Genomic DNA, 25156 nt, shown 5'->3' on the forward strand with positions numbered 1-25156 from the left:
TCCATACAGGAAGGCGAACCGGGTCGGGAATCGAACCCAGGCGCTGTCAGGCACATCCTTGCCGCCCAAATGAATTAACGGCTCATTGTCAATCCTGGCGGCATGAGATTGATTCCCATCCCGGGCTAATAATATGACTGGCGAGGCAGATCTGAATTGGTCCTGTGTGTCCCGCCTACACCCTCCAGCACCGATCAGCAAAGCGAGCTGATCGGTGTTTGTTAGCCATATACACGTATGTTGGACTTCTTTCGCACCATACATATCCAACTGCAATAATTGGAGGTGCGGGGGAAGGACAACAAACTAAACACAAAAAAGAAGCTACAATGAAATTACTTTTCAATCGAAATTTAAAAGTGCACAGCTCCAGTGGCTTCCTAATATCACAAAGAAGAGCGTTCCAGACGGCCGCAGAAGCGCATCTGAAAGCGCTGCGAGCATGACCAGAGTTTGCGTGAAGGTCGTAACTTTCGTAGCTCATCGGATTTCTCCAGGGTAAATAAAGATTCTGATTCTGCGCATAGTGCGGTCAAACATCCATCTAATGTCGCACGCAGCTTGGCAATTAAATGATAGGGAGGGGGGGTCAAGTTTATTAACCACCCCGCCCCCCACCACCACCACCTCTGTCTGCCCAGTTTGTTGTCCTTCCCCCTCACCTCCGATTAGCATGGTTGGCTACGTACGGTGCGAAAGAAGTTCAACATAATACAAAGAGACCCATAGACTCACACAGAGACCCATAGACTCACACAGAGACCCAACGTTTTCTTGTCCTTTCCCCGCACCTCCGATTAGCACGGTTGGCTACGTTCGGTGCGAAAGAAGTTCAGCGTACATTCGTGCGTACAACCCCACACCGATCACATCTCAAACGAGCATAAATGGGCACGATTGGCAGGCTGCGCGTGGTGGGGTATAGTGTGGGTACTCCAATGTGTGAGTAGGTCAAACTCTCTCTCGAGAGAGAGGGGGGGCTGAGGTGGGGAGAGGGATGCTTACTCTTAGTTTTTTCGGTAAAGTCACGTAGGTAAAAAAAATGAAATTAATTCATACAATTTTTTTTTATTTTTATTAATAAATAAAATAAAAATTATTTTTTATCTTTATTAATTTTAATTTCATTTCAAAATGAAATTAAAATTTATAAAAATAAGAATTATGTTTATTAATAGATAAAATACAAATTCTTTTTATTCTTATTAATTTTAATTTCGTTTTTTTTTTTACCTACGTGACTTGCACCGAAAAAGCTAAGAGTATGAATCCTTGCAGTCACGAAAGCTTCAAATCTAGAGAGGGATGCTCTCTAAACCCCCCCGGCCATCCCACACCTATGTAGTTGCCCTCACTTACGGAGCTCGGAGTCGACCCTGGCCTCCAGAGAGCACTTGTCTCCCTTCTGCTCGGGCGTCCGCCGCGACTTGGTGGGCAGCACGGGTGCCTGCAAGTCGCTCGGCTTCTTCTTGCCGAGCTCCTTTTCAACTTCTGTCAAGTGAGACGGCGTCGGCGGCGAGGCAGGTGCCCCGGTGCGGTTGGGGAGATAAACAAAAAAGCTGGTGTCTTAGCATTCACAATTTTTTTTTACCGTTCCAAAACTATGCGTGGTTTTGTGCGATTAAGAAAAGCTCCTTCTTCGACCGACGCGTTCACCGAGGTCACGTTTAAGTAACTTTTCCCCGCGTGAAGGCAGAACAGAAAAAGGCCACCCCGCCCACTCCCCACGCACGCACAACAGACACGCATCACAGGCAAAGATCCCACCCCCGCCTAGGCTTCAACAGACTGTCGTGGCAAGTGCTGTTAGCGAGCGCCGTTGAAGGCCGGAATGGCGCACAAAGGGGAGGGTGGTCAGAGTCGTGCCCGGGGCCGTGTTGGTCTCCCTCGGGTGCCGATGTCGTTTACACGCCGCACGCGGTCCTCGTGTGAGGCTGAGTCAACCTAGGGGGAGGCCCCAGCACCGGTTCAGATAATCGTCAATGATGTCGGTCGTGATGCTGGGAATCGAACGCGGGTCGAATCTCGCGCAGTGACGTGGTCAGTTCGCCGTGCCGTGAACCCGGCGACCAAAGTTCGATTCCCGCTCACCACCAATAATTAAGTGGCGGATATTTGAACCGATGCTGGGCCTCCCCTAGGTCGACTCAGCCGTATAAATATAACTGCTGTTGCTGAGTGTAATAAACATCAGCGCTGGGGGAGATAAATGTGGCCGGGCATGGTGTAGGCTGCCCCGTTCCCCCTCGTGTGCCGTGCCGGCCTTGTTAATAGGTGCTCGCGAACAGCACTTGCCCCAATATTCTGTAACGGCTATACGGGGTGGGGGGGGAGGATCTTCGTCTTTGTTTTTAATGCATCGGTGGTGCAGGCTGTGATGTTTGGTGGTGCCAAACGAACCGTCTGAAATGCTCGAGTCGTAGAACATGGTCTCGAAGGCCTGGTGGGTCTCGCTGAAGGAGAGGCGATCCTGCGGGTTCCACTGCCAGCCTGGAACACAGCGAGCCAATAAACACAATCGCCTACCGCACAAGCGCTGTCGGGCGAGTTATCCTTTAATTTAAATAATAATACATTCAACTTGCTACGCGCCTCCGCACCGTGATTGTTCGCCCTCGTAGAGAGGCAGACGATTAGAATCAGAATCTTTATTTAGACCGGGAAAGGAATCCGATGAGCTATGAAGCCTCTTTTTTTTAACCGATGTCCAGGACGGGCCACGGGGTCAGCGATTTACAAAAATACAAAAATACAACAAAAAAACAACGACCGAGGTGAAAGGGCGAAACGGCAGACAGGCGGAAAAGGAAGCTAGGTGGTAAAGTTGGCACCAACTCTTGCCCAAGCTCTGCCGATATTGTACATATCAAGTTGTTTTCAGCAAATCATTGAGTTGTCTCTGCGTGTGGGGTGAATGGGAAGCACCCGGAGAATAGCGAGGGGGCAACACTATCCCTCCGTGTACGGATTGGAAACAGATGGTCGATGAGTCATCTTGGTGTACTGCCGTCTCCTGGCGAGCTATGGTGGCGTGGTGTGGCGCCTCGCCACCCACGCAACATTTGTGCGATCCGCCAACCCTCGCCGCCTCCGCAGCGATGGATTGTAGGCGCGTGAGTGGCCGCCACCGCCCTGCGAGTTCTCAAAGGGCAGGCGTGGTGCGCAAGGCCTTGGCGTGGACTAGTCTAACGTCCAGCCGCCCCCTGTGTCCCAAGTGCTGCTGTGTTCACGTAGCACCCGGCACGTGTCTAATGTCGAGTCAGCCTAGAGGCCTACTTGTTCCCGGCGGGTCAGATGTCTCGGAAGGGATGGGAGTACCGCACCACTTGACCTCGCCGCGCACGCACGACTTGCTGATTCACGAAAGTTTACACGTCGGACAAAAAAATAAAAGCAGCAGCGGTCAACCACCCTCGCAGGCAGGACCCTCTCTCGCGGGAGCCTCGAGACTCATCGAAGCTTCGGCAACTCACATGAGCGCATGAGCTGGTAGACCTTTGGGGGGCAGCCCTCGGGCTGCTCCATGCGGTAGCCCTTCTCCAGGAGGTCGTACACCTGAGTGAGGTCGATGCCCGGGTACGGCGACATCCCGTACGTCGCAATCTCCCACAGGAGCACGCCGAACGCTGCGCACACGCACGCACACGTACGCACGAAAAGACAAAGATCCCCCCCCCCATAGCCTTAACAGACTGTTGGGGCAAATGCTATTAGCGAGCACCTATGAAGGCCAGCACGGCACACGTACGCCGAACTTATTTCACACCGCACGTAGCCAACCGTGCTAATCGGAGGTGTGGGGGAAGGACAACAAACCAAACACAAAAAGAAGTTGTAAAGAGATAAGTTTTCAATCGAGAATTAAAAATACATAGCTTCAGTGGCTTCCTAATAGAACGCACTGATGCCAGGTTGTCATTTAAAACTAAGGTAAGGCCCACTGAGCGAAATAGTTCTTTTTCAGAAGCGACCTGGACACAAATGATAGCTCAATTAAGTGGCTCATCATGTAGAAATTTAAACGCACGTTTCTAAATGTGGAGGGAAAACCCAGAGGACCCGGAGAAAAATCCACGCCACCACGGGGAGAGACACACGCAAACTCCAAATATAGAGCAGCAGGCATCAGGGTCGGGATCGAACCCACGACCTCCTGTATACCAGGCGAGGTAGTTAACATCTCCTAGCCACCGTGACGATGATGAGAGGGAGAGACACGCAAACTCCAAATATACAGCAGCAGGCGTCAGGGTCGGCGTCAAACCTGCTACCTCCTACACACCCTGGGGTGGGGTGGGGAGGGGGCAGTGGGAGGCCCAGCACAGGTTCGGACATTTCGAGAGAGACGCAGCGTGACGCACGGACTCACCCCACACGTCGGACTTGATGGAGAACTTGTTGTAGGCCAGGCTCTCAGGCGCCGTCCACTTGATGGGGAACTTTGCGCCGGCGCGAGCCGTGTAGATGTCACTCGTCATGAGCCGGCTCAGCCCGAAGTCGGCCACCTTCACCAGGTGGTTCTCCCCGACCAGACAGTTGCGCGCCGCCAGGTCCCTTGGAGCCACACGGAGGGGGGGCGGGGGGGGGGGGACAGAATTGGACGGAATCTTGATTTGGACCAGAGGAGCGGGTAGGGAAGGGAGGGAGGGAGGGAGGAGAGGGAGGAAGGAAGGAAGGAAGGGAGGAGAGGAAGGGAGGGAGAGGGGGGGAGGAAGGGATGAAGGGAGGATAGGAGAGGGAGGAATGGAGGGAGAGAGGAGAGGGAGGGAGGGAGGAGAGGAAAGGGAGGGAGGGAGGGAGAGGGGGGAGGAAGGGATGAAGGGAGGATAGGAGAGGGAGGAATGGAGGGAGAGAGGAGAGGGAGGGAGGGAGGGAGAGAGGAGAGGGAGGGGGGCGGGCGGGGAGGGGAGGGAGGGATCCGATGAGCTGCAAAGCTCTTCGTCACAGGTGACCTAGCAGGGGCGGCTGGGTCAGCGAGTCACAATGTACACAAAACGATAGGAGTGTAAAATAGAGAAATTGTGAGCAAGTCTCTAAAAGTAAATAATTACAAAATATGCAAGGGATGACACGGACCACGGCGCGTGACAGAGCGGCCACCCGGTGAAAACCTCTCCAAGCCGTACTCCGCTCAGCCAGGATTTTAAGGTCAACCGGAAGGACTTTTTTATTTTTTCCCCAAAAATAAATGAGAAATAGATGAGCACGGTCGGCTACGTACAGTGGCGAAAGAAGGTCAACATACATAGAAACAATTGAGAATTTATTAAAAAAAATTTTTTACAAATCATAATAATTTTTTTATCGGTGATGCTCACCGGTGGATGAGGTTGCGCCTCTCCAGGTACTCCATGGCGGAGGAGATCTGCGTGGCCATGTACAGGAGCACCACGGCCGTCACCTCGTCGCGGTCGCACTCACGCAGGTAGTCCAGCAGGTTGCCGCGCGGCATGAACTCCGTGACGATGTAGAAGGGCGGCTCGCGCGTGCACACGCCTGCGGGAGATGGAGCCAGCCTCACCGACTGTCCCTCCGGTCTGGCCGCTAACCCCCCCAAACCACACCACTCTCACCAATCCCAGCGATTCGATGATTCGGTCGCGTTTTGGGGGTTTTGCGATTCGATTCGAGGGTGGAACCGATCGCTTTGCGTAGGTTTTGTTTGCCCGTTGTTGTTAATCTCCACCACGCTCACCGTTGCAATGAATGCCCACTCATTGATTCACTGCGGCCACTCGCTCACCGACAGGCAGTCACCTTCTCATAGCTCTTCTATCTCTACTATCGTGGTCAACGATCCCACGAACTTCACCCATTGATTCCTCCACCCCTACCATACTGACCGTTTCGCCTCACCTTGCACCGCGTTAAACCACCACCACCACCACACCGCATGTCACAACAACACACTCACTCAGTCAACCACTCGCTCACTCTATCATTCAGTCAACCACTCACCCATTCATTCACTCACTCACTCGCCCACCCACTCGTGTGGTTCCCGACGCTCAAATGGCTCCGCTTCGGAATTCCCTTCCCTATCCGCACACTGCAGTGGCGCAGCAGCGGTTGGCAAAGGCCCTGGGTGCAACGGATGAACTGGGGAGGCCTCCTCCCGTCCACATTGGGCACCACGGTGGCGGGATGTTAACTACCTCGCCCGGTATACAGGAGGTTGTGGGTTCGATCCTGAGTTTGTGTGTCTCTCTCCCCGTGGTTGCGTGGATTTTTCTCCGGGCCCTCCGATTTTACCCTCCATATTTAGAATCAACGTTTTTGGCCACTATACGTTTTCCACGTGATAAGCCACTTCGTTGGGCTATCATTTGTGATCGCCAGTTCACTTCTGAAAAAGGGCCTTACCTGGCAAAATAAATAATAGTTCATAGTTGTTGTTTAACTTCCCCACCTCTTTGCAGCCCGGCGCCCGGACACACGCGGCGGCCACTCCACTGCCGCACCGCACGCACCGCACGCACCTGATAGTGGATAGCGTTCGCCTGCCCGGCATGTCGAGGTGCGGCACTAACCCAAGAGCTGCACGAGGTTCGGATGTTTAATCTCCTTCATGACGGCCGCCTCGGTCAAGAATTCGTCCACCTCCATCATGTCCTCCTGTGGAAGGCCACACCACGCCAGGGGCATAACAATTACGAGGTGCCGCCCCGTGCCGGGCAGGGCCAGCCGCCACTGGGGTGGAGGGGGTCCCCGCTTGGTTCGACTGCAGCAGTGCAAGGGGACGGTTGACTTCGAGGCATATAAGCACACGCGCGGATCCCTCTCCCTCCGAACGCGTTATTATGCAGCTTACAAAACAAGCATTTTAATTCATTAAAAATATCAGCAATGCGGAATATAATGAACATACGAGCCATGTTGTCACGAAGTATATCATGTATGTTAAATGCTTTCGAATGTCACATGGTGTATATATATGAAATTGATGTTACATTGCACTAGAAGAGGAACTGTGGTGTCCGTGCGCACTGGCATACCGGCACCGATTTCGCCTCTCCGCTATGATGCAGGTGCATTGGGCAAAAACCTCGCCAATTTTCGAACAAGAAACAGTTTTCCCTATAGGCCAGTTGATACGTTGACTGTTTACACTTATTTACCCAGTTACAGCCTCATCGCCGTCTACCGGACGTTTGTGAAGAGAGAGCATCGTGGCAAATCGGATTTCTCCAGGATAAATGAAGATTCTGATTCTCAGGACTTGTGTCCTTGAGGCTGTTGCCAGACTTATGGCGGCAGGGGGGCGGGCGATCGCTACGCGCAGTGCGGTATATTCCTTCGTTAGTCACCGCACTCGCTGTACGCGATTCTGCCGATCCGCGAGTCGCATCTGGAACTCTACGCGACTGCATCGAGAGAGTGACGAGATAAAGCGACGAGAGGGAATGCGACGCGAGAAAGTGATGGAATGAAGTGATGACAGATAAAGTGATGATAAAGTGATGGGACGCTTAAACTGGTAAGAACCTCCTGGTTACACCAGCCCACAGGAGATTATTGTGTCCGTCCATCTGTCCGTCCGTCGTGCATCCAAAAATGGGAGGGGTGGGGCTGGGTGGGGAGGGGAGGGTGGGGAGGGGCTGGGTGGGGAGGGTGGGGAGGGTGGGGAGGGTGGGGATGGGCTGGGTGGGGAGGGTGGGGCTGGGTGGGGGGTGGGAGGGGTGGGACTGGGTGGGGAGGGGCTGGTCACCCCGTGGTGCCCTTATAAAACTCAACGTTTAACCTACTCACGCCGGCTTGTGCCCGCCCGCACAGTCGGCCAAATTTGCGGAATACACCACGCCGCTGTTGACCCTGGCCATTGACCGAGCAACCCAACGTTCCTACCAGCTCCCTCTGCAGGACAATGTGTTCACGTATTCAATATCGTTTTTATTTAGGGTCATTCGTGGGCCAATACGGTAATCCACGAAGTTTGCTACTCACAGGCATCTTCGGAACGTACATCCCTCGTGAATAACCATTGGCCGCTGACCAACCAACACTTGAACCTCCGCTGATCATCGCAGCAGGAGCGGCAGTGGATTTTGGCTCGCCGTCGAACACAAGACGGCGGCCGAAATCGCGTGCAGCGCTTTCAGATGCGGTTCTGCGTCCATCGGAAACGCTCTTCCTCCCGATATTAGCAAGCCACTGGAGCTATGCCACTTTTGAACCATCTCGATTGAAAACGCATTTCTTTAGGGCTGCTTTTTGTGCTTAGTTCGTTGTCCTTCCCCCGCACGTCCGTTCAGCGTGGTTGGCCATGTACAGTGCGAAATAAGTTCAACATACATACATAAAAGGTTTTTGGGTGAGATCGCATAAATATATAAATGTGTCGTTAAACTCGCCACCACCCGACACAGACAATTAGTAAAAGTTTGTCACGTAAACAAAACGTGCCAATTCGTTACGTGGTGGAGAGTAAACCCACAACTTTTACAATTCGAGTCTTGACGTGTTGCCGGTGATTACAACTAGCACCATCGGGCAGACAGCCAGAGTTGTGGAGAAATTCTCCCGTTTCGGTCTTAAATCGAGGGCTAAATGTGATGTCGTCACTTGCGAGCAAATCAGGTGCGAAGGCCGGGATGGGGGGTGGGGGGTAATCTTTACATTTACAAGCAAATTTCTCTCTCCCACTCGCACTCCCCTGCTCGCTCCTACATTAGCATGAGCTGCCCCGTCCATCTCTAAACCTTTATCAACAGCCTGCCTCAGCAGGTTCCCCCTCTATGCTTGTGTGGCGATCGAAACGTCGTGATCTATTCTTTTTTCTATCTACGTGACTTTACCGAAAAAACCAAAGCGTATGGGGGGTGGGGGGGGGGGATAATGTATAGATATAAATTACAACGGATATCCATTACCAGTTGTGTCGTTCACATGGTAATCAACATACATGATGTTTTTGGGTGCAAAGAATTTTTTTTGCAACATCCGTTGTCATCTGCTCACAGTTCAACATACGTACGAACATACAACGCACACACAACGTACACACAACGTACACGCAACGTACACGCAACGTACACGCATCGTACACACAACGTACACACGCGCCCACCTTGAGCGTCTTGACGGCCACCGTGAGGTTGTACCTCCTCCAGTGGCCCTCGTAGACGTCCCCGTACTGGCCGCCGCCCAGCCGGTGGCGCATGGTGATGTCCGTGCGCTCCATCTCCCAGCGGTCGTGCGTGGGTGACACGCCGTACACCGTGGGCTTGGTGAGGCGCGGCGCCGGGTAGTGCAGCGTGGTGACGAGGCCGTCCGGCACGGCCGAGTGGTGGTGCACCAGTTCGGCGAGCGTGCCAAAGCGGCTCTCCGACGTCACGTACACCTGCGCCGCGCGACGGACGGGTTACGCACGGCAAGGTGTTGCGGTGATCTCGTCAGGGAGCAGAAACCGAACTCCGGTCGTAGCTCGCGGCGGCGGCTTTTTGGCTGGCCGTCGCACAAAGACGGCAGTCACCGCACCGCACGGCGCTTTGGGATGCGCTTTCGCGGCCGTCTGGAACGCGCTTCCGTCCGATATTAAGAAGCTGCTGGAGCTGTGCACTTTTAAATCTAAATGGAAAACTCATTTCTTTCAAAATGCTTTTATGTTCTTAGTTTGTTTTCCTTCCCCCGCACCTCCAATTAGCACGGTTGGCTAGGTACGGTGCAAAAAAAGTTCAACATACGTACGTACAGTCATGGACGGGCCGACCGACTGACTGATCAATCGACCGATCGGTTCCCTTAGACCAGTGTTGTTCAACTTTTGCCGATGAGACTTTATCAGTGTGAGGGCCACCACACATTTGAAACCATTGGGTTTGGCAGCAGCACGATGATGATGGGGCGTTTGAAACATTTGTTGGGTATTGCCGGGGGGGCGGCACGTGAGGGGCCGCACTAAAGGCCACCAGAGGCCGCCAGTGGACCCTCGCCGGCCTTGCGATGAAGAACTCTGCGCACCTTGGAAGCTCTCGGCACGTGGGATGGAACGTCGGACGTCGCGAACCAACAACGCACGACGCAAAAAACCGACGACGCATCGGGAGTTCCGCTCGTAAAAATCATCAAATCCGTCGTCGTCAAATCGTTCATTTGGTGTCCGCGCCGTTCGTACAGCACGAGGCCGTCACAGCGGCGCCGCAGTTCCACGTCGCCTGCAGTAGTTTCACAACGGGAGGCGATGGATTGCCGCGCGCGAGCCCAACTGAGTGACCTGTGTGGAATCGTTTTTCACGTTTGGCAATATGGAACATTACGCCGGTATGCACGGCCCCCAGCTTTTTTTCTTCCGATAACGTCACGGGATCTTTAGCATCCGCCGCAAAGTAGACGCCGCGTATTTATGGTTAATTTACTGTTATTTTTATTTCACCAGCTAAGGCCCACTGAGCTATATAACTCATTTTCAGAAGTGACCTGACCACAAATGATAGCTCAATGAAGTTGGCTTAGCACAATTCATAGCAGCCAAACACTCTAAATGCACGTTTCTAAATGTGGAGGGAAAAACGGAAGGAACCAGAGAAAAATCCAGGCGATCACGGGGAGAACATGCAAACTCCAATGAACAGGCATCAGGGTTGGGATCGAAGCCACGACCTCCTGTATACCAGGCGAGGTAGTTAACATCTCACCACCGCAGGGCTCCAATACAGTATTAACCAGGGCGGCCGCCGTGCGGTTTGGCAACACGCGGCAAAATGCCCGACCGCCACGATACCGCCCCCAACTCATGCCTCTTGCCATGAGGTGTAGAGGGGAGGTGTAAAAAAAAAAGTGTCGCACGCTGGCACACGGGCCAAGCTGCTTCTAGGAAACGCTGCTGGCCGACGGTTATTTTTGGGCGAGAAATAAACCTCCGTCGGTAAACACGAGTGACCTCGCGGTCACATTGGTCCCATAGCAAACAAAGAAAGGACAAAGATCCCCTGTATAGCCTTAATGGACTATTGGGGCGAGTGCTGTTATCGAGCAGCACCTATCAATGACGCTGGCACGGCACACGAGGAGGACGGGCGGCCAGCAAAACGCCATGCTTTGTCAGTTGATTAAATTTGTTTCATGTTGTTCAAAAAGCTGGCAGAATGGGCACCTTCTTTAACCGTGGTGGCGATTGCAACACAATCGTCGCAAACACAAACAAAAGTAATATTAATTCCCGACTATAAAAAAAAATCATACAAATCGCGCTATTCCCCCCCGCCCCATCTACCTTTTAGGCCCCAATTACTCCAGCAAAAGAGGGCATTTGAAGAGAGGTGACATCAGAGAGCGAAAGAGAGAAACGGCCGATGATTAATGCCAGGGTCTTGGGCAATTACCCAAGGGCTTGATCCCATCACCCGATATCCGCTCTAGTTTTGCTGGCAGCGAGTTGTGGCCGGGTTGGGTGGGTGGAGAGGGAGTCGGGAGGATGTGGATGTGCGGGGGAACGGGTGGCTGCAAAGCCTGCGTCTAATTTATATCTAAAGATAAAACACCCGGGGGGGGGGGGGGCTATGCTCTCTATTCGTGCCGCTAGCGAAGGTCGGGGGGTGGGAAGTCAAACTATAAACTATTTTTTATTTGACCAGTTTCCACTGCGCCGTGTAGCTCTTTTTCAGAAGCGCCCTGGCCACAAACGATAGCTCAACGAAGTGCCTACTCACGTGGAAATGTATATCAGTTAAATACTCTAAACGCGTGATGTTGACTCTAAATGTGGATGGAAAAACCGGAGGGCGCCATAAAAAAAATCCACGCGACCACGGGGATAATACGCAAACTCCAAATATACAGGTGTCAAGTTCGGGATCGAACCCACGGCCTCCTGAATGACAGGCGAGGCAGTTAACATCATCGCTCCCCCCCCCCCCCCAGCGCTTGCGCAACAGGAATCTCTCGTGTGAGACGATCCGAGGCGTCTCGACAAGCCGTGACGTAGAGCGGTCACGTTGACCGGTGATCCAGCGGTCGATCAGTCGCCTCCTTATCCACCTTCTATTGCTACTACCGTGGTTCCTGTTCCCATGTGTGTATCTATGTACGTTGCGCTTCTTTCGCACCGTACGTAGACAACCGTGCTAATCGGAGGTGCGGGCGATGGACAATAAAAACTTGAACTTCACTCGCTGATTCCTCCACCTACGCTGGGGGTTCGCTCTCCTAGACTGACTGTTTTGTCGAATCCACCGCACTGCAGCTCATGCCACTGCTCTTTCCGCTTGTTCTCTTGCACCGCTCGACTTTGAAATTCCCCGCCATGGCAGCAAACCCCTAGGCCGGAGTCGTCGCCACCAAAACTCTGCGCGGAGGCGACGGGTCGCGGAATTCGCTGAGACAGCGGTGGCGGCGTCAGGTGACAGGCACCTTTGCGTGTGAAGGAGAAGTTGAGAAAAAAAAACACGCGCATACACACGCACACACACGTAAACCCACCAAACCACGTACGCGATCTCTATCTCTCAGGCACCGCGGATCAATGGATCGGCTTCGCATGCAGCAGCCAGCATCTTGATGCAGTGCTCGATAGCGCCGCGGTAGGAGGGGCTTTGAGGGTGGGACGTTGAGTCTGTGTTCGCTGAGGCTTGCCATGCAGCGTGTAGCTGGCAACGCTTTATGTGTCCGGCCTAGCTCAGGAGGCTCTTAACGGCCGGACGGACGGATGGATGCATTCACAGAAAGACGCAGGGACAGATGAACAAATGGACAGATGAACAAATGGACGGATGCAGGGGCAGACACACGGAGGGATGAACGACGGACAGATGCGTGGACACAGATGGAAGGATCGCTGGACAGAGGGGATGGACAGATGGACAGACGGACGTGAAGACAGACACACAGGCGTGCGGACAGACTGATGGATGGAGGGACATGGAGGAAAGGATGTACAGACAGCGGGACGGAGAGATGGACGGATGAAATGCCGGACGGACGAGCGATGTTCACGACGTCACTTGTTGTTGGATCGAAGCTCTTGTACGAGAGGCAAACAAGGTCAAGATGATCGGCAATAGACAGAAAGGGAAATCAAGTAATGAAATGCAACAAATGAACATGAATATTATCATCATCAGCAATGATCTATCTACGTCTGGAATAAAGCATCGGCGTGCTGGAGCAATATCTCATGGTCCTGCGATGCAGCTGAACTCAACGTTCTCTCGGGAATTCATCTCTCCTTTGCCTGCCGATCCATTGTTAGTCTCGACCATCGTCGCTTCGGTTGCCGTACACTTACATTTCTCAGCTTACTGAATGTACTTCTTCTGTCTACAAACTAAGGCCTATCAGGGCCCCCATGATGAAAACAAGAGCAGTCTCCAACTCTCTCCATCTGTCTACTGCACCTCCCTATGTATGTGCCATGAAGAAGGGCCGTTGCCCAAAACGTCTCCAATTACACATTTGTTTTTCTTTTAAGGCCACACACGCCATGTTGTTACTGACGAATGTTTAGAGTTACTCTCCTTAACAGTCAATATGACGTCCATAAAATTGAACACCTAGGCTTTCCCTACCAATATCCTGATTCTCGATTGATTGTTCGCTCTGTAGTTTTCTGACACGGACGATGGGCCCCGTTTAGCCAGCTGTCGCCCGGGCTCTTTTACACGGGAGATCCTTGGTGCGTGAGCATAGCAACGACAAAAAATGTCAACATTGCAGATCATGAGCGCAGGGTTCTTTAAGGAATGTTTCACAACGGCACCCAACGCTGGCTATTAATAAAGTTAAAACGATAAACTATTTTTTTTACCAGTCAAGGCCCACTGAGCTCGACAGCTCTTTTTCAGAAGTGGCCTGGCCACAAATGATAGCTCAACGAAGTGCCTTAACATCATTTGGAAATATATAGCAGCCGAATACTCTAAACGCACGTTTCTAAATGTGGAGGGAAAAACCGGAGGACCTGGAGAAAAATCCACGCGACCACGGGCAGAGAGAGAGACATGCAAACTCCAAATATACAGCATACGTCAGGGTCGGGATTGGTCCCACGACCTCCTGTATACCAGGCGAGGTAGTTAACATCTCGTAGCCACAGCGGCGCCCAAGTTAAATGCTGCGCATTGCTCTCCCACATTACCGGTGCCGCTGCCGCTGCTGAAGCAGTAATAAACTGGCACGTTTGTTCATCACGTGACAACTTTATCAATCGGCCACGTCGGGTGGAGGAGGGTGTACGACACACATTCTGCTAATGCGGCGATCTGACCCAAAAAAAAACCATCATGAATTAAAATGTCTCGAACGTTCGTATGTTCTCTAATCTGTGTGTTCTTCTTCCCCCCTTTCTCAGCGTAATTCGCTCTGGTGAACATAACAACATTATTATTGTAATTGTGACCTCGAACATTAATGCCCTTGTTGCATGCGTATGCATTCCTTTCCGCTGGGGGCTGGGATGCAGTGTAAACTAAATTCCCGATGAGTTTTCTCTCGCTTCTTGGCTGCCTGGGTGGGTTAGGCTATTCCCTAAAATCATTAACCGCTGTAGGTTTACGCCACTTTCCCACAAAGCAGCAGTGTTTACTGATGCTGATTGGACGGCTAAAAATTAACTGACATGGGGGGGGGGAGACACTGCTGCAGATATTCATCAATGCCTCATGACAAGACAAAGATCCCCCGTATAGCCTAAACATACTGTTGAGGCAAGTGTTGTTAGCAAGCACCTATGAAGGCCATAACGGCACACAAGGGGGTGGGTGGGCAGCACCACGCCGGGCCGCCTTTGTCTCCCCAGTGCCGATGTTTCCTCCACACCGCACCAGGTACTCATTTGAGACTGGGTCGAACTAGGAGAGGCCCAGGACTTGTTCAGATAATTGTCAGTTATTGGTCTTCAGCGGGAATCGAACTCGGGTCGCCGGGATTGTAGCACAGTGCGCTAACCGCTACACCACCGCTCTCCAAAGAACACGCATGACAAGAACACACACGCACATGAACGGTTTGGAATGTATGTTGAACTTATTTTGTGTACGTACGTAGCCAACCGTGCGAATCGGAGATGCAGGGGAAGGACAACGAACTAAACACAAAAAGCAGTTCTGAAGAAATGAGCTTTCAATCTGGATTCAAGAATTACTGTCTGCATTTCCGTTTGCGTTGAACAGAGCCAAACATTTTAGACTTCACTGCTCTCGCCAATGACCATCTGGTAATCTGACAGCATTTGTTTAACATTTAATGACTGTGCTGATGAGATCAAGAAGGTTGAAACAGGTCCAGATGTTTGCTTGCTTAAACCAAAAAACTGCCGCTTGATAATATTCATCTGTAAAGGCAATATGGTGATGGACTAAAAATACCTTTTTTATATTTCACTTGGGGTAACAAAAGCTAATCCGAGCATACATAATATATATAAAACAATTAAATTATGATCGCTTCCCTCTGGCAATGGAGGGAAGGGAGGGAGAGAAGAATGGGGAATGGAGGGTAAGGACTTAGCCCACACAGCATTGGAACAAAAACAGAGAAGTTCCAAGCAGTCTGGGAAGACTCGGAACTTTGGGCGTTACCGTCGTCATCATCGTCATCATCACCGCTGCTCGCTTTCGCTTTGTAATTACCGACGCAATTTAGGGAGCAGCCCATTAAGTGCTGCATAAACAAAAACAAACAGGAAAATCAATGGTGAAATGCACCAATTTAAGCAGCCTCCATTAGCATGCCGGCGGGAGTCTCAACACAGTTTCTCAGTGGAATTGCGTTGCGTTAACGATGCACGCTGTCCATCACGCGTTACTCCGAAACGGTGGGTGAGTGGGTGGGTGTGTGCACGAATGGATGGACGGGTGGAATGGTGGCGTGTATGCAATTGAGCGAGTGAGTGAGCGAGTGAGTGAGCGAGCGAGCGAGTGAGCAAGCGAGTCAATACATGGGCGAGTTGGAGAATTATTGTAATGGTCGGATGGACGACTAAGTAAATAAGTGGGTGGATGAGTAGCTGGGTGGGTGAGTGGGTGGGTGTGTGCACGAATGGATGGACGGGTGGAATGGTGGCGTCTATGCAATTGAGCGAGTGAGTGAGCGAGCGAGTGAGCAAGCGAGTAAGCGAGTCAATACATGGGCGAGTTGGAGAATTATTGTAATGGTCGGATGGACGACTAAGTAAATAAGTGGGTGGATGAGTAGCTGGGTGGGTGAGTGGATTTCTGGATGAATGGATGGGTGTGATGGTGTTGAGCGCAAGTGATTGGATGTAACTCATTTCTATGGAACTGCTTTTTGTGTTAGTTTTTTTGTCTGGTTAGCTACGTACAGTGCGAAAGAAGAAGAAGCTCAACATTTGTAATGGTCAGTAACGTTGGTGGATGAGTGATTGGCTGAAAGAGTGAGCGAGCGAGTAAATTAGTGGCAAGATGAGTGGGCGGATAAACTGCTGCCCTCCATACCAGCTTCTCCCACGCAGCTTCCATCTCTGTGGGATACACCAATCTGCCGGCAACATCACCTGACGTGGCCCTCAAAGTTGAAACCACTTACGGTACGTCAGCTTAAAGAAACGCCGTTATTTAATGCGAGTCCAAAAGGCCCACACCGTAGGCTGACTGGACATGAACAAAACAATAATATTGTTGTGCAGCAAGAGAGACTCTCATACGTTTGAGTTTGACCGTATGCAAGTACACGTGTTACAGCACTTTTGTTAATCCACTGCTGGATTAGGGCATCCCCATGCTGTACAAGTGTTGGGAGGTCATTTGGCCGTTCTCTCGCGAGCGATTCGACAAGACACGCGATAGCGGCGGTGCGCATCGCCCATGCCACCGGAGCCGCCGAAGGAGGGCGGATTTTTAACGATTGCAAGCGATAGGCCCTTGAACGGCGACGGTCGAAAGGTGGTGGTGACATCACCCGCTGCCGGGGGTCGTTGCCCCACGCTGGCGAGATGTTCATTTCATCGCCTGGTATGCAGGAGGTCGCGGGTTCGATCCCGACCCTGACGTCTGCTGTATATGTGGAGTTTGCGTGTCTCTCTCCCCGTGGTTGTGTGGATTTTTCTCCGGGTGCTCCAGTTTTTTCCCTCCATGGGGAGAACATGCAAACTCCAAATATACAGCGGGTATAAGGGTCAGGATCGAACCCACGACCTCCTGTATACCAGGCGAGGTAGTTAACATCTCCCAGCCACTTTGGCACCCAGAAAATCAAACGCTCCCAAGCTCAGGCCTCAGGGCTGGGCCTGGGCGAGACATTCCCCTCATTGTCAAAATCGCTTAGAAGAAAATAAAAATAATAATCATCATAATTACATGAAAAAGAAAAAAACAACGCTGAGACTTGAAATCAAGGTTGAGCGTCGCCCCCCCCCTCTCTGGGTTCCCTAACGCTCACGACGACAGATGTCAAAGGTCGCGCTGGGAACCAGGCCCCCTGGACCCCAATGGGTGGTGGTGGGGGGGGGGTTCCTCATCCCACCCCCCATCCCCCTCCCGCTGTCAATTCACGGTAATCCTCGTGAGATGAGAGAATGCGAGCAGAGATACCGGCGTGAGATGGAAACGTATTGAGATTTAGAGAGAATTCAGGAGAATCGTGGACAAACGATGAACCGAGATGGCGTGAGGCGTGAGGCAAGGGATACAGACGAGAGACGGATATTCCCAGTGAGGTCATGGACAGAGGGGATGTAGACAAGAAACAACTGGGCAGATAAGATGTGCAGTGAGATGAGAGAATAGAGATGCAGAAGGGACAGAGATGAGAGAGATTCATCGGCTCGCTTATGCAAACTATTTTGTTACGTTCAATCGGGATTCGAATCCGTGCTGGTATTCGATGCAGCCCTAGATCCATTACGATTCCTGGCCACGAACATTTTGCTTTGGCCAAGCGCCTCCGCCACAGCCTGAACCGTTAGCAATCGCCCCGGCACCAAAAAAGACAAAGATCCCCCATATAGCCTGAACAGGCTGTTGGCGCAAGTGCCGTTAGCGAGCACCTATGAAGGCCGGCACGGCACACGAAGGCCAACACCACGCCCGGCCGCCTTTGTCTCCCCAGTGGCGATGTTTAGACACCGCACCAGGTACTCGTTTGAGGCTGAGTCGACCTAGAGGAGGCCCAGGACCGGTTCCCAATATCGTCACCGGTGTTGGCTGTGAGCGGGAATCGAACTCAGGTGCCGGGTTCGGAGCGCAGCGCAACGCAGACCGCTGCGCCACCGCTCGCGATCGCCCCGCCACCATCGTCTCCACACCGCCTCCCCGTGCCGCGATGCAGAGACGCCACTCCCCCTTCATCCCTGCGGCAAAAATCCCTCGAGTGACGTCGCCGGCACCACCACCACCGCCGCCAAAGACAAAGAGCCCCCGTGTAGCCTTAACAGACTGTTGGGGCAAAGTGCTGTTAGCGAGCAGCGCCTATGAAGACCGGCACGGCGCACGAGGGGGTGGGTGGCCAGCACCACGCCCGGCCGCCTTTGTCTCCCCAGTGGCGATGTTTAATACACACCGCAGCAGCTACTCATTTGAGGCCGAGTCGACCTAGCGGAGGAGGCCGACGACAAGTTAAGATAATCGTCACCGGTGTTGGCCACGAGCAGGAATCGGACTCGGGTTCGCCGGGTTCGTAGCGCGGCGTAGCGCTCACCGCTGCACCACCGCCCCCCCCCCCACCCCCGCCGCAGTAAAAGGGCAGTGCAGTGGTCATCTCACGGGGCCACTCCACGCGGCTTCCTTCGGGAGGCGCAACCAGCGGTGGCGCTTCGGCACCGGCAAATTAACGCAAATGCTTAGGGCCCCCTAGCAGCTCAGAGTGGTTCCCGGATTCGTGAGGAATTTAATAAATGAATAGGGGCGATGCGAACGTCGTCTTCAATCCAAAACGTCGTGGACATCAAAAGCCACTCATCATGAATGGTCATATTGTTCTCACTCAACTCCATCATCTGGTGTTCAGCAGCTCTCTTCACTCATCTCACTCCATCTGTCTATTGTCCACATCTCTCTCATCTCACTACATCTTTATCTGCTCTCTGCATCTGTCTCATCTCACCAGATCTCTGCATCTTGTCCACATCTCTCTCACGTCATTACATTTTTGTCTAGACGGAACATCTGGCGGCGGCGGCGGTGTCGCCGGTCGGCACCGGCGGTGTAAACGTGCCGTCGCTCGGAGCGCGCGGATCAGCCCCCGCGACCGCGCGCGAAACGCCAGGGTCCGGCCGAAGTGAGGCCCTTGACAGCGACACACACAGCGCATTCTCTCGACAGATCCGTTACATCCGGCGCGGAAGCAGGTGACGGGGGGGGGAGATGTCTACACCCCCCTCCGGGGAGGAGGAGAGCGCAGATTTACAACGCCCCCCCCCCACCGTGCCTCCTGCGCATTGCAGTCTGCCGCAGCGCTGCCACGAGTCCCATTGATAATTTTAAACGATGACATAATGGGCGACGCACGGGGGGCGATTTAAGGAAGTCAGGTTTAAGATTCTTTCTTCGACCCCCCACACCCCACCCCCCCCCCCGGTTCCCCCCCTCCTCACCTCCCCCCCGTGCCACGTGGGTGGGCCAGTGAGCCCCCCCAGGTCCCTGTCGCGTCGAACTCGGGGGGGCTGCTGCACGCGGAATTTCTGACGTGCCGGCGGGTAATGTCTCTCACCTTGCCCGCCGCTCGTCGTGTTGATGCGGCAGTGGTGGCGGTGGCCTCACCTTGCCACGGCTCACCGTGTTGATGTGGCAGTGGTAGCGGTGCTAGTGGCGGTCGTGGTAGTGGCAACGGTGGTGGCGGTAGTAGTGGCGATAGCGGTAGTGGCGGCCTCACCTTGCCACGGCTCACCCGTGTTGATGTGGCAGTGGTGGCAGTGGTAGTGGCGGTTGTGATAGTGCTGGCGGTGGTGGCAGTAGTAGTGGCGATAGCGGTAGTGGCGGCCTTACCTTGCCACGGCTCACCGTGTTGATGTGGCAGTGGTGGTGGTGGTAGTGGCGGTCGTGGTAGCGCTGGCGGTAGTGGCGGTAGTAGTGCCACGGCTCACCGTGTTGATGTGGCAGTGGTAGCGGTGCTAGTGGCGGCCGTGGTAGTGGCAACGGTGGTGGCGGTAGTAGTGGCGATAGCGGTAGTGGCGACCTTACCTTGCCACGGCTCACCGTGTTGATGTGGCAGTGGTGGTGGTGGTAGTGGTGGTCGTGGTAGCGCTGGCGGTGGTGGCGGTAGTAGTGCCACGGCTCACCGTGTTGATGTGGCAGTGGTAGCGGTGCTAGTGGCGGCCGTGGTAGTGGCAACGGTGGTGGCGGTAGTAGTGGCGATAGCGGTAGTGGCGGCCTCACCTTGCCACGGCTCACCATGTTGATGCGGCAGTGGTGGCGGTGGCCTCACCTTGCCACAGCTCACCGTGTTGATGTGGCAGTGGTGGCGGTGGTAGTGGCGGTCGTAGCAATGCTGGCGGTGGTGGCGGTAGTAGTGGCGATAGCGGTAGTGGCGGCCTCACCTTGCCACGGCTCACCGTGTTGATGCGGCAGTGGTGGCGGTGGCCTCACCTTGCCACAGCTCACCGTGTTGATGTGGCAGTGGTGGCGGTGCTAGTGGCGGTCGTAGCAATGCTGGCGGTGGTGGCGGTAGTAGTGGCGATAGCGGTAGTGGCGGCCTCACCTTGCCACGGCTCACCGTGTTGATGCGGCAGTGGTAGCGGTGCGAGTGGCGGTCGTGGTTAGTGGCAACGGTGTTGGCGGCAGCAGTCGCGATAGCGGCAGCGGCGGCCTCACCTTGCCGTCGCTCGCCGTGTTGATGCGGTAGTGGTAGACGCGCCCCTCGCAGCGCAGCGAGATGGACAGCTGCCCCGGGCTGCTCTCGGACTCGCGCAGCAGGAAGGAGCCGTTGATGCCGCTGCTGAGCAGGTACTCGGCGGCGCTGCGCGAGATGGGGCCGTGGTACCACGCGTGCTTCTCCAGGCTGTGTACCGGCGTCACGTAGTTGCTGGGCACCCATCCCTGGCCGTTGCGTGTGCGCGCCTCGCACCACTCGTGGTTGTGGTTGTAGCCGAGGACGCGCAGCTTCTCGCCTGCGCCCACCGGGAAAAATGAAAATAACGCGGCAATTTATAGCGTCATCTGGTCCAACACCATGTGAGACTAGCTCTAAGGAAAGCTGACTCGGGTGTGGACCAATAACTTCAAGGACAGTGCATACATTATCAGAGTTATGTTTTTTGTTTGCATTATGGCTGCAGGTATTGTGGTCTATGCAAACATGACTCCTTGTAAAAAAGGTGTCAGTTTTGTTGCCAGATAGAAGGGTAAAAAAACAATTATCATAACATGTTTTTAGTTTTTTTTTTGTGCCGATTGCTATTTACTTCATTGCTGGACTTTGCGTCGTGAAGCCGGCCCGCCCTCGCTTGTAGAATCTTTGCATTCATGGTGTGAATACATGAATATTGTGCGTTTAAAAAAGAGTTTGCTGACACACGAGAATATGAATTGCACGCTCCATAAATGTTTAATGAGCTTATCTTGTTTCTCCTATGTATCATGTAGGGTGCATCCTATCTGCACATTGATTTTCATTTCATTGCACACGGTTATCATTTATGGGATTTCATTTTTTTAAAGTGCCCTGCGCTTTGGATTTAAAGGAAAGTGCTCTGAAAAAACTGGCATCTACGTAGTATGTTGAACTTCTTTCGCACCGCACGTAGCCAACCGGGCGAATTAGACGTTTGGGGGAAGGACAGCAAACTAAACACAAAAATTAGTTCAAAAGAAATTAGTTTGCAATCTAGTTGATTTAAAAGTGCATCGCTCCAGTGGCTTCCTAATATTAAAAGAAAGAGCGTTCCAGACGGCCGCAGAGGCGCATCAGTAAGCGCTATCATCCCCAGACCCCCGTCTTTCCCAGAGCCCCACGTGCCCCGGATCCCCGCCCCCTCGCCAAACCTTTGGTGATGCTCAGGGTGTTGTCCCCGCTGGCGACAAAGTCGTAGAGCGCCACGAAGAGGTTGGGGTCGTTCTCGGGGAGCCCCAGCGAGGAGGGCCCCTCCTCCAGCGCCAGCCCCTCCGATTCCGGCACCAGCGGAAGCGGCCGGTGCAGCGCCTCTGTGACATCATCGCAGCACCGGCAGAGGAGGAGCGGGGGGGGGGCGGCAGTAATGGCCGCTTAGCGATCGGGTTTGAAATGGAGGGTTGGCTAGGGGGTAAAGTGTTTAGTGAGCGTGCTGATGTATTCATTTGTCGATTGATGGAGTGAGGAAAAAACAAGTAACGTTGGGGAAAAACGAGACAAAGTAGAATTTGATTCTTGAACTATAACGCAGCCAGTATACGTCAATGTGTTTGGATGTTTGTATGTATATATGAGAACAAGTGCGTGAATGTGTAACTACGTATAAGTATGTTTAAATTGACGAGATGGGAAAAGAAGTCCGGTCCGTGTGCAGAAATTTGATAAATTATCTCAGTTATCGTGGCCCCCCTGTTGCGGACAGACACACAGATGGACCGGATCAAGCCACGGCATTCACGTGTTTGAACATTATTTGGAAAGCATTAAGAATAGAGTCACAAATCAGAGGCACATTTCGGAGCTTTTGTTCGAAAGAAACTGATGCCCCCGCCAAGTTCCGTTCCCACCAGGAGGACGCCATGGATGAGTGGGTCCCAAGGTGAGAAGGGAAAAATTAAAAGCGCCTGCCTGCCTACGTTTTTGGGGTTACGGTTTCTGGGGTCACGGTTTGACCGAAGAAGCCATCAGGTTTTCTTGTCAAATTTTGTTTCCGTCAATCTTGATTTGAAGCTTTCGTGACTGCAGGAATCCATACTCTTCGGTTCTTTCGGTAAAGTCACGTAGGTAGAAAATAAAATAAATCACGACGTTTCGGGCGCAACACAAGCGTCTGTCATCAGATGGGAAAGCATGATCCGCTGCTGAGGCAGACTGTTTCAAAAGGTTTGAAATTCCCGTCCCTCCGACGCGCCCCAGAAATTGCGCGCCGCGTGTTGCTCAGCGCAACGTCCCGACGTTTCGCTCCGCGTGCCGGCAGCCTCGCATTGGCAGCCGGGTTTTTTTCTCTCGGAAACTTCCCAAGGTGAGCTTCTTCAGTTCCTTGAAGAAGCCCCCCCCCCCCCGGCCCGCCGACACACACGGAGCGAAACGTCGGACGCGACGTCGAAAGACGTGCGTCACAACCTGGAAGCGCCCGTGTGCTGAGCAAGCCGTGCAACGGCGCAAAACCGCGAAAACCTCCGCAGTCGTAACGCACCAAAAAACGAAATCTTCGGGAGGACGCAACCGCGTCAAACGTCCGCTGCCGAGGCCGCACCGATTGGCGGTAATGGGAATCACATGGCCGGAAGGGAGCAACTAATTTGCCGCTAAAACACATCCAGACTGCGTGCGGAGGAGGCCGCTCGCAAGTGGGAGGAGGCGCGAGCGATCCCGGTGCGGTTACGGTCAGGGATGAAATGGCTCCTAAGTCAGCCAATTACTGGGTTGCAGAAGTTTTGCTCAGTTTAGCTGCCAGAGTCACATGTTTATCTGTATGAACGTAACTGCATTTAGAAACGTGTTTGTGTGCGTGTACTGTAGTGGGCCCTCAGGCGTGGTGCTGGCCACCCACCCCCTCGTGTACCGTTCCGGCCTTCATAGGTGCTCGCTAACAGCACTTGCCCCTACAGTCTGTTAAGGCTATACAGGGGATCTTTGTGTGTAGTGGGCCCATGACCAAATCAGCCAGATTGCGCTCGATCTCACCAGATCTCGGAAGCTAAGCAGGGCTGAGCCTGGATAGCGCTTGGATGTCATCGAGCCTGTTTAGGGTTTACGTGGTAGGTTGGGAGAGGGCAATGCAGCAACATATATCGTTGTACCGTACTTCTATATCCCCACGACTCAAAAATATTCTCGCTTTCACAGCCAGCACTGCCCCAGCAATGAAATGCACATCGGGGGAGGTGCTAATTGTGCAATTAAATTTACGAAACGGCTGTGATCGCACGGGCACGAGACCACGGTGATGTCTGGCCAAGCGCGTGCACGGTTCGTTTAGAGTGCAACGGGCTCGCAATTTCGAAGCTTGCGAGTTTAAATCCCAGCTGCGTTTGACTCTTCCTCCAACGTGGACACCACGACTACCATGCGGTGAATTTCGATTTAAAGCTTTCGTGACTGCAGGGATTCATCTTCTTGGTTCTTTCGGTAAAGTCAGTCGACAGACCTGTTCTCCACCTGAAGACGGCTGCTTGCGTTGTGGCCGAAACGTCGTGAGAATAATTTTATTATGTTTTATTTTTATTATTTTATTATTTTCCTTCTACGTGACTTTACCGAAAGAACCAAGAAGATACCATGTGGTGGTTTATTCCGCGGGTGGACTTCCCGCACACACCCCCGTCGCGGTAATGTGGAGTTGACCCCCACTGGCTTGCCGGGAGATGATCAGGAAGCCGATGGCATTTTTTTGGCTTTCGCCACCACCGCACTCTTGAACGAGGCCCATTAACACCTCATTAGGAATGGGGCGGCGAGACCCAAAACAAAGCCTCAAACGTCGCGCGCCGCGACCCAGCAAAAGAAAAAAAAGCGGACCCCAGTTGGCACAACTCTGCGGCGTCTTTTACCCAAAACATTCTGACCTCAAATACGCGCGCGAAGATACGCGGGGATCTATTATAAAACATACAGACGCCTCTGGCCACTGCCGCCACCACCACCACCGCCGACTATTGCCATCGCCGCCACCACCACCACGGCCGTGCTTATAAATAGCCTGGCACTGTGTGAGCACGGTGGTCTGGCCGACCCAACGAGCCGGCTTAACAGCTGAGCGGAGGCTGAATCTTGCCCCGGCAAGGGATAGTGTTTGCCCTGCGGGGAACGGGACACGCATCTAGGGCGGATGAGGTGGCTGGTGGGGGGTGATGGGGGTGATGGGGGTGAGGGGGGAAAGATGGATGAGAGGAGAGCGAGAGGGCTGTGTTATCAGGGGCACGTTACACACTAGCGTTCAATACTGCGCAGTTAAGGGGAGTGGTGTGTACTCATGTGTGTGTGTGGCCGTGCGTGTGCGCGCATTATCGCCAGATTCATAGCGCAGTGCAATAACTACTGCACCGCCACTCCACCCACGGGCAAAGACAAAGATCCCCCCATGTAATTTGAACAGACTGTTGGGGCAAGTGCTGTTAGCGAGCACCTATGAAGGCCGGCACGGTGCACCTATGAGGGG

The 25156-nt window shown here is 53.2% G+C and overlaps 1 protein-coding gene across 2 annotated transcripts in view; it reads right to left on the reverse strand.

Moving 5' to 3' along the window:
* The window catches only part of ABL1 (ABL proto-oncogene 1, non-receptor tyrosine kinase), a 115550-nt gene that overhangs the window by 5089 nt on the left and 85305 nt on the right, over positions 1-25156 (reverse strand). For both annotated transcript variants that reach the window (XM_078878009.1, XM_078878008.1), the window contains exons 3-11: positions 21870-22028; positions 20700-20995; positions 9068-9340; positions 6531-6615; positions 5319-5496; positions 4370-4554; positions 3474-3626; positions 2401-2490; positions 1360-1491 (exon numbers count right to left, since the gene is read on the reverse strand). In XM_078878009.1, coding sequence (XP_078734135.1) covers positions 1360-1491; positions 2401-2490; positions 3474-3626; positions 4370-4554; positions 5319-5496; positions 6531-6615; positions 9068-9340; positions 20700-20995; positions 21870-22028 — 1551 coding nt within the window. The remainder of the gene's footprint in view (positions 1-1359; positions 1492-2400; positions 2491-3473; positions 3627-4369; positions 4555-5318; positions 5497-6530; positions 6616-9067; positions 9341-20699; positions 20996-21869; positions 22029-25156) is intronic.

The sequence above is a fragment of the Lampetra fluviatilis genome, chromosome 49 (genome assembly GCF_964198595.1).
Source record: "Lampetra fluviatilis chromosome 49, kcLamFluv1.1, whole genome shotgun sequence".
Lineage (NCBI taxonomy): Eukaryota > Metazoa > Chordata > Hyperoartia > Petromyzontiformes > Petromyzontidae > Lampetra > Lampetra fluviatilis.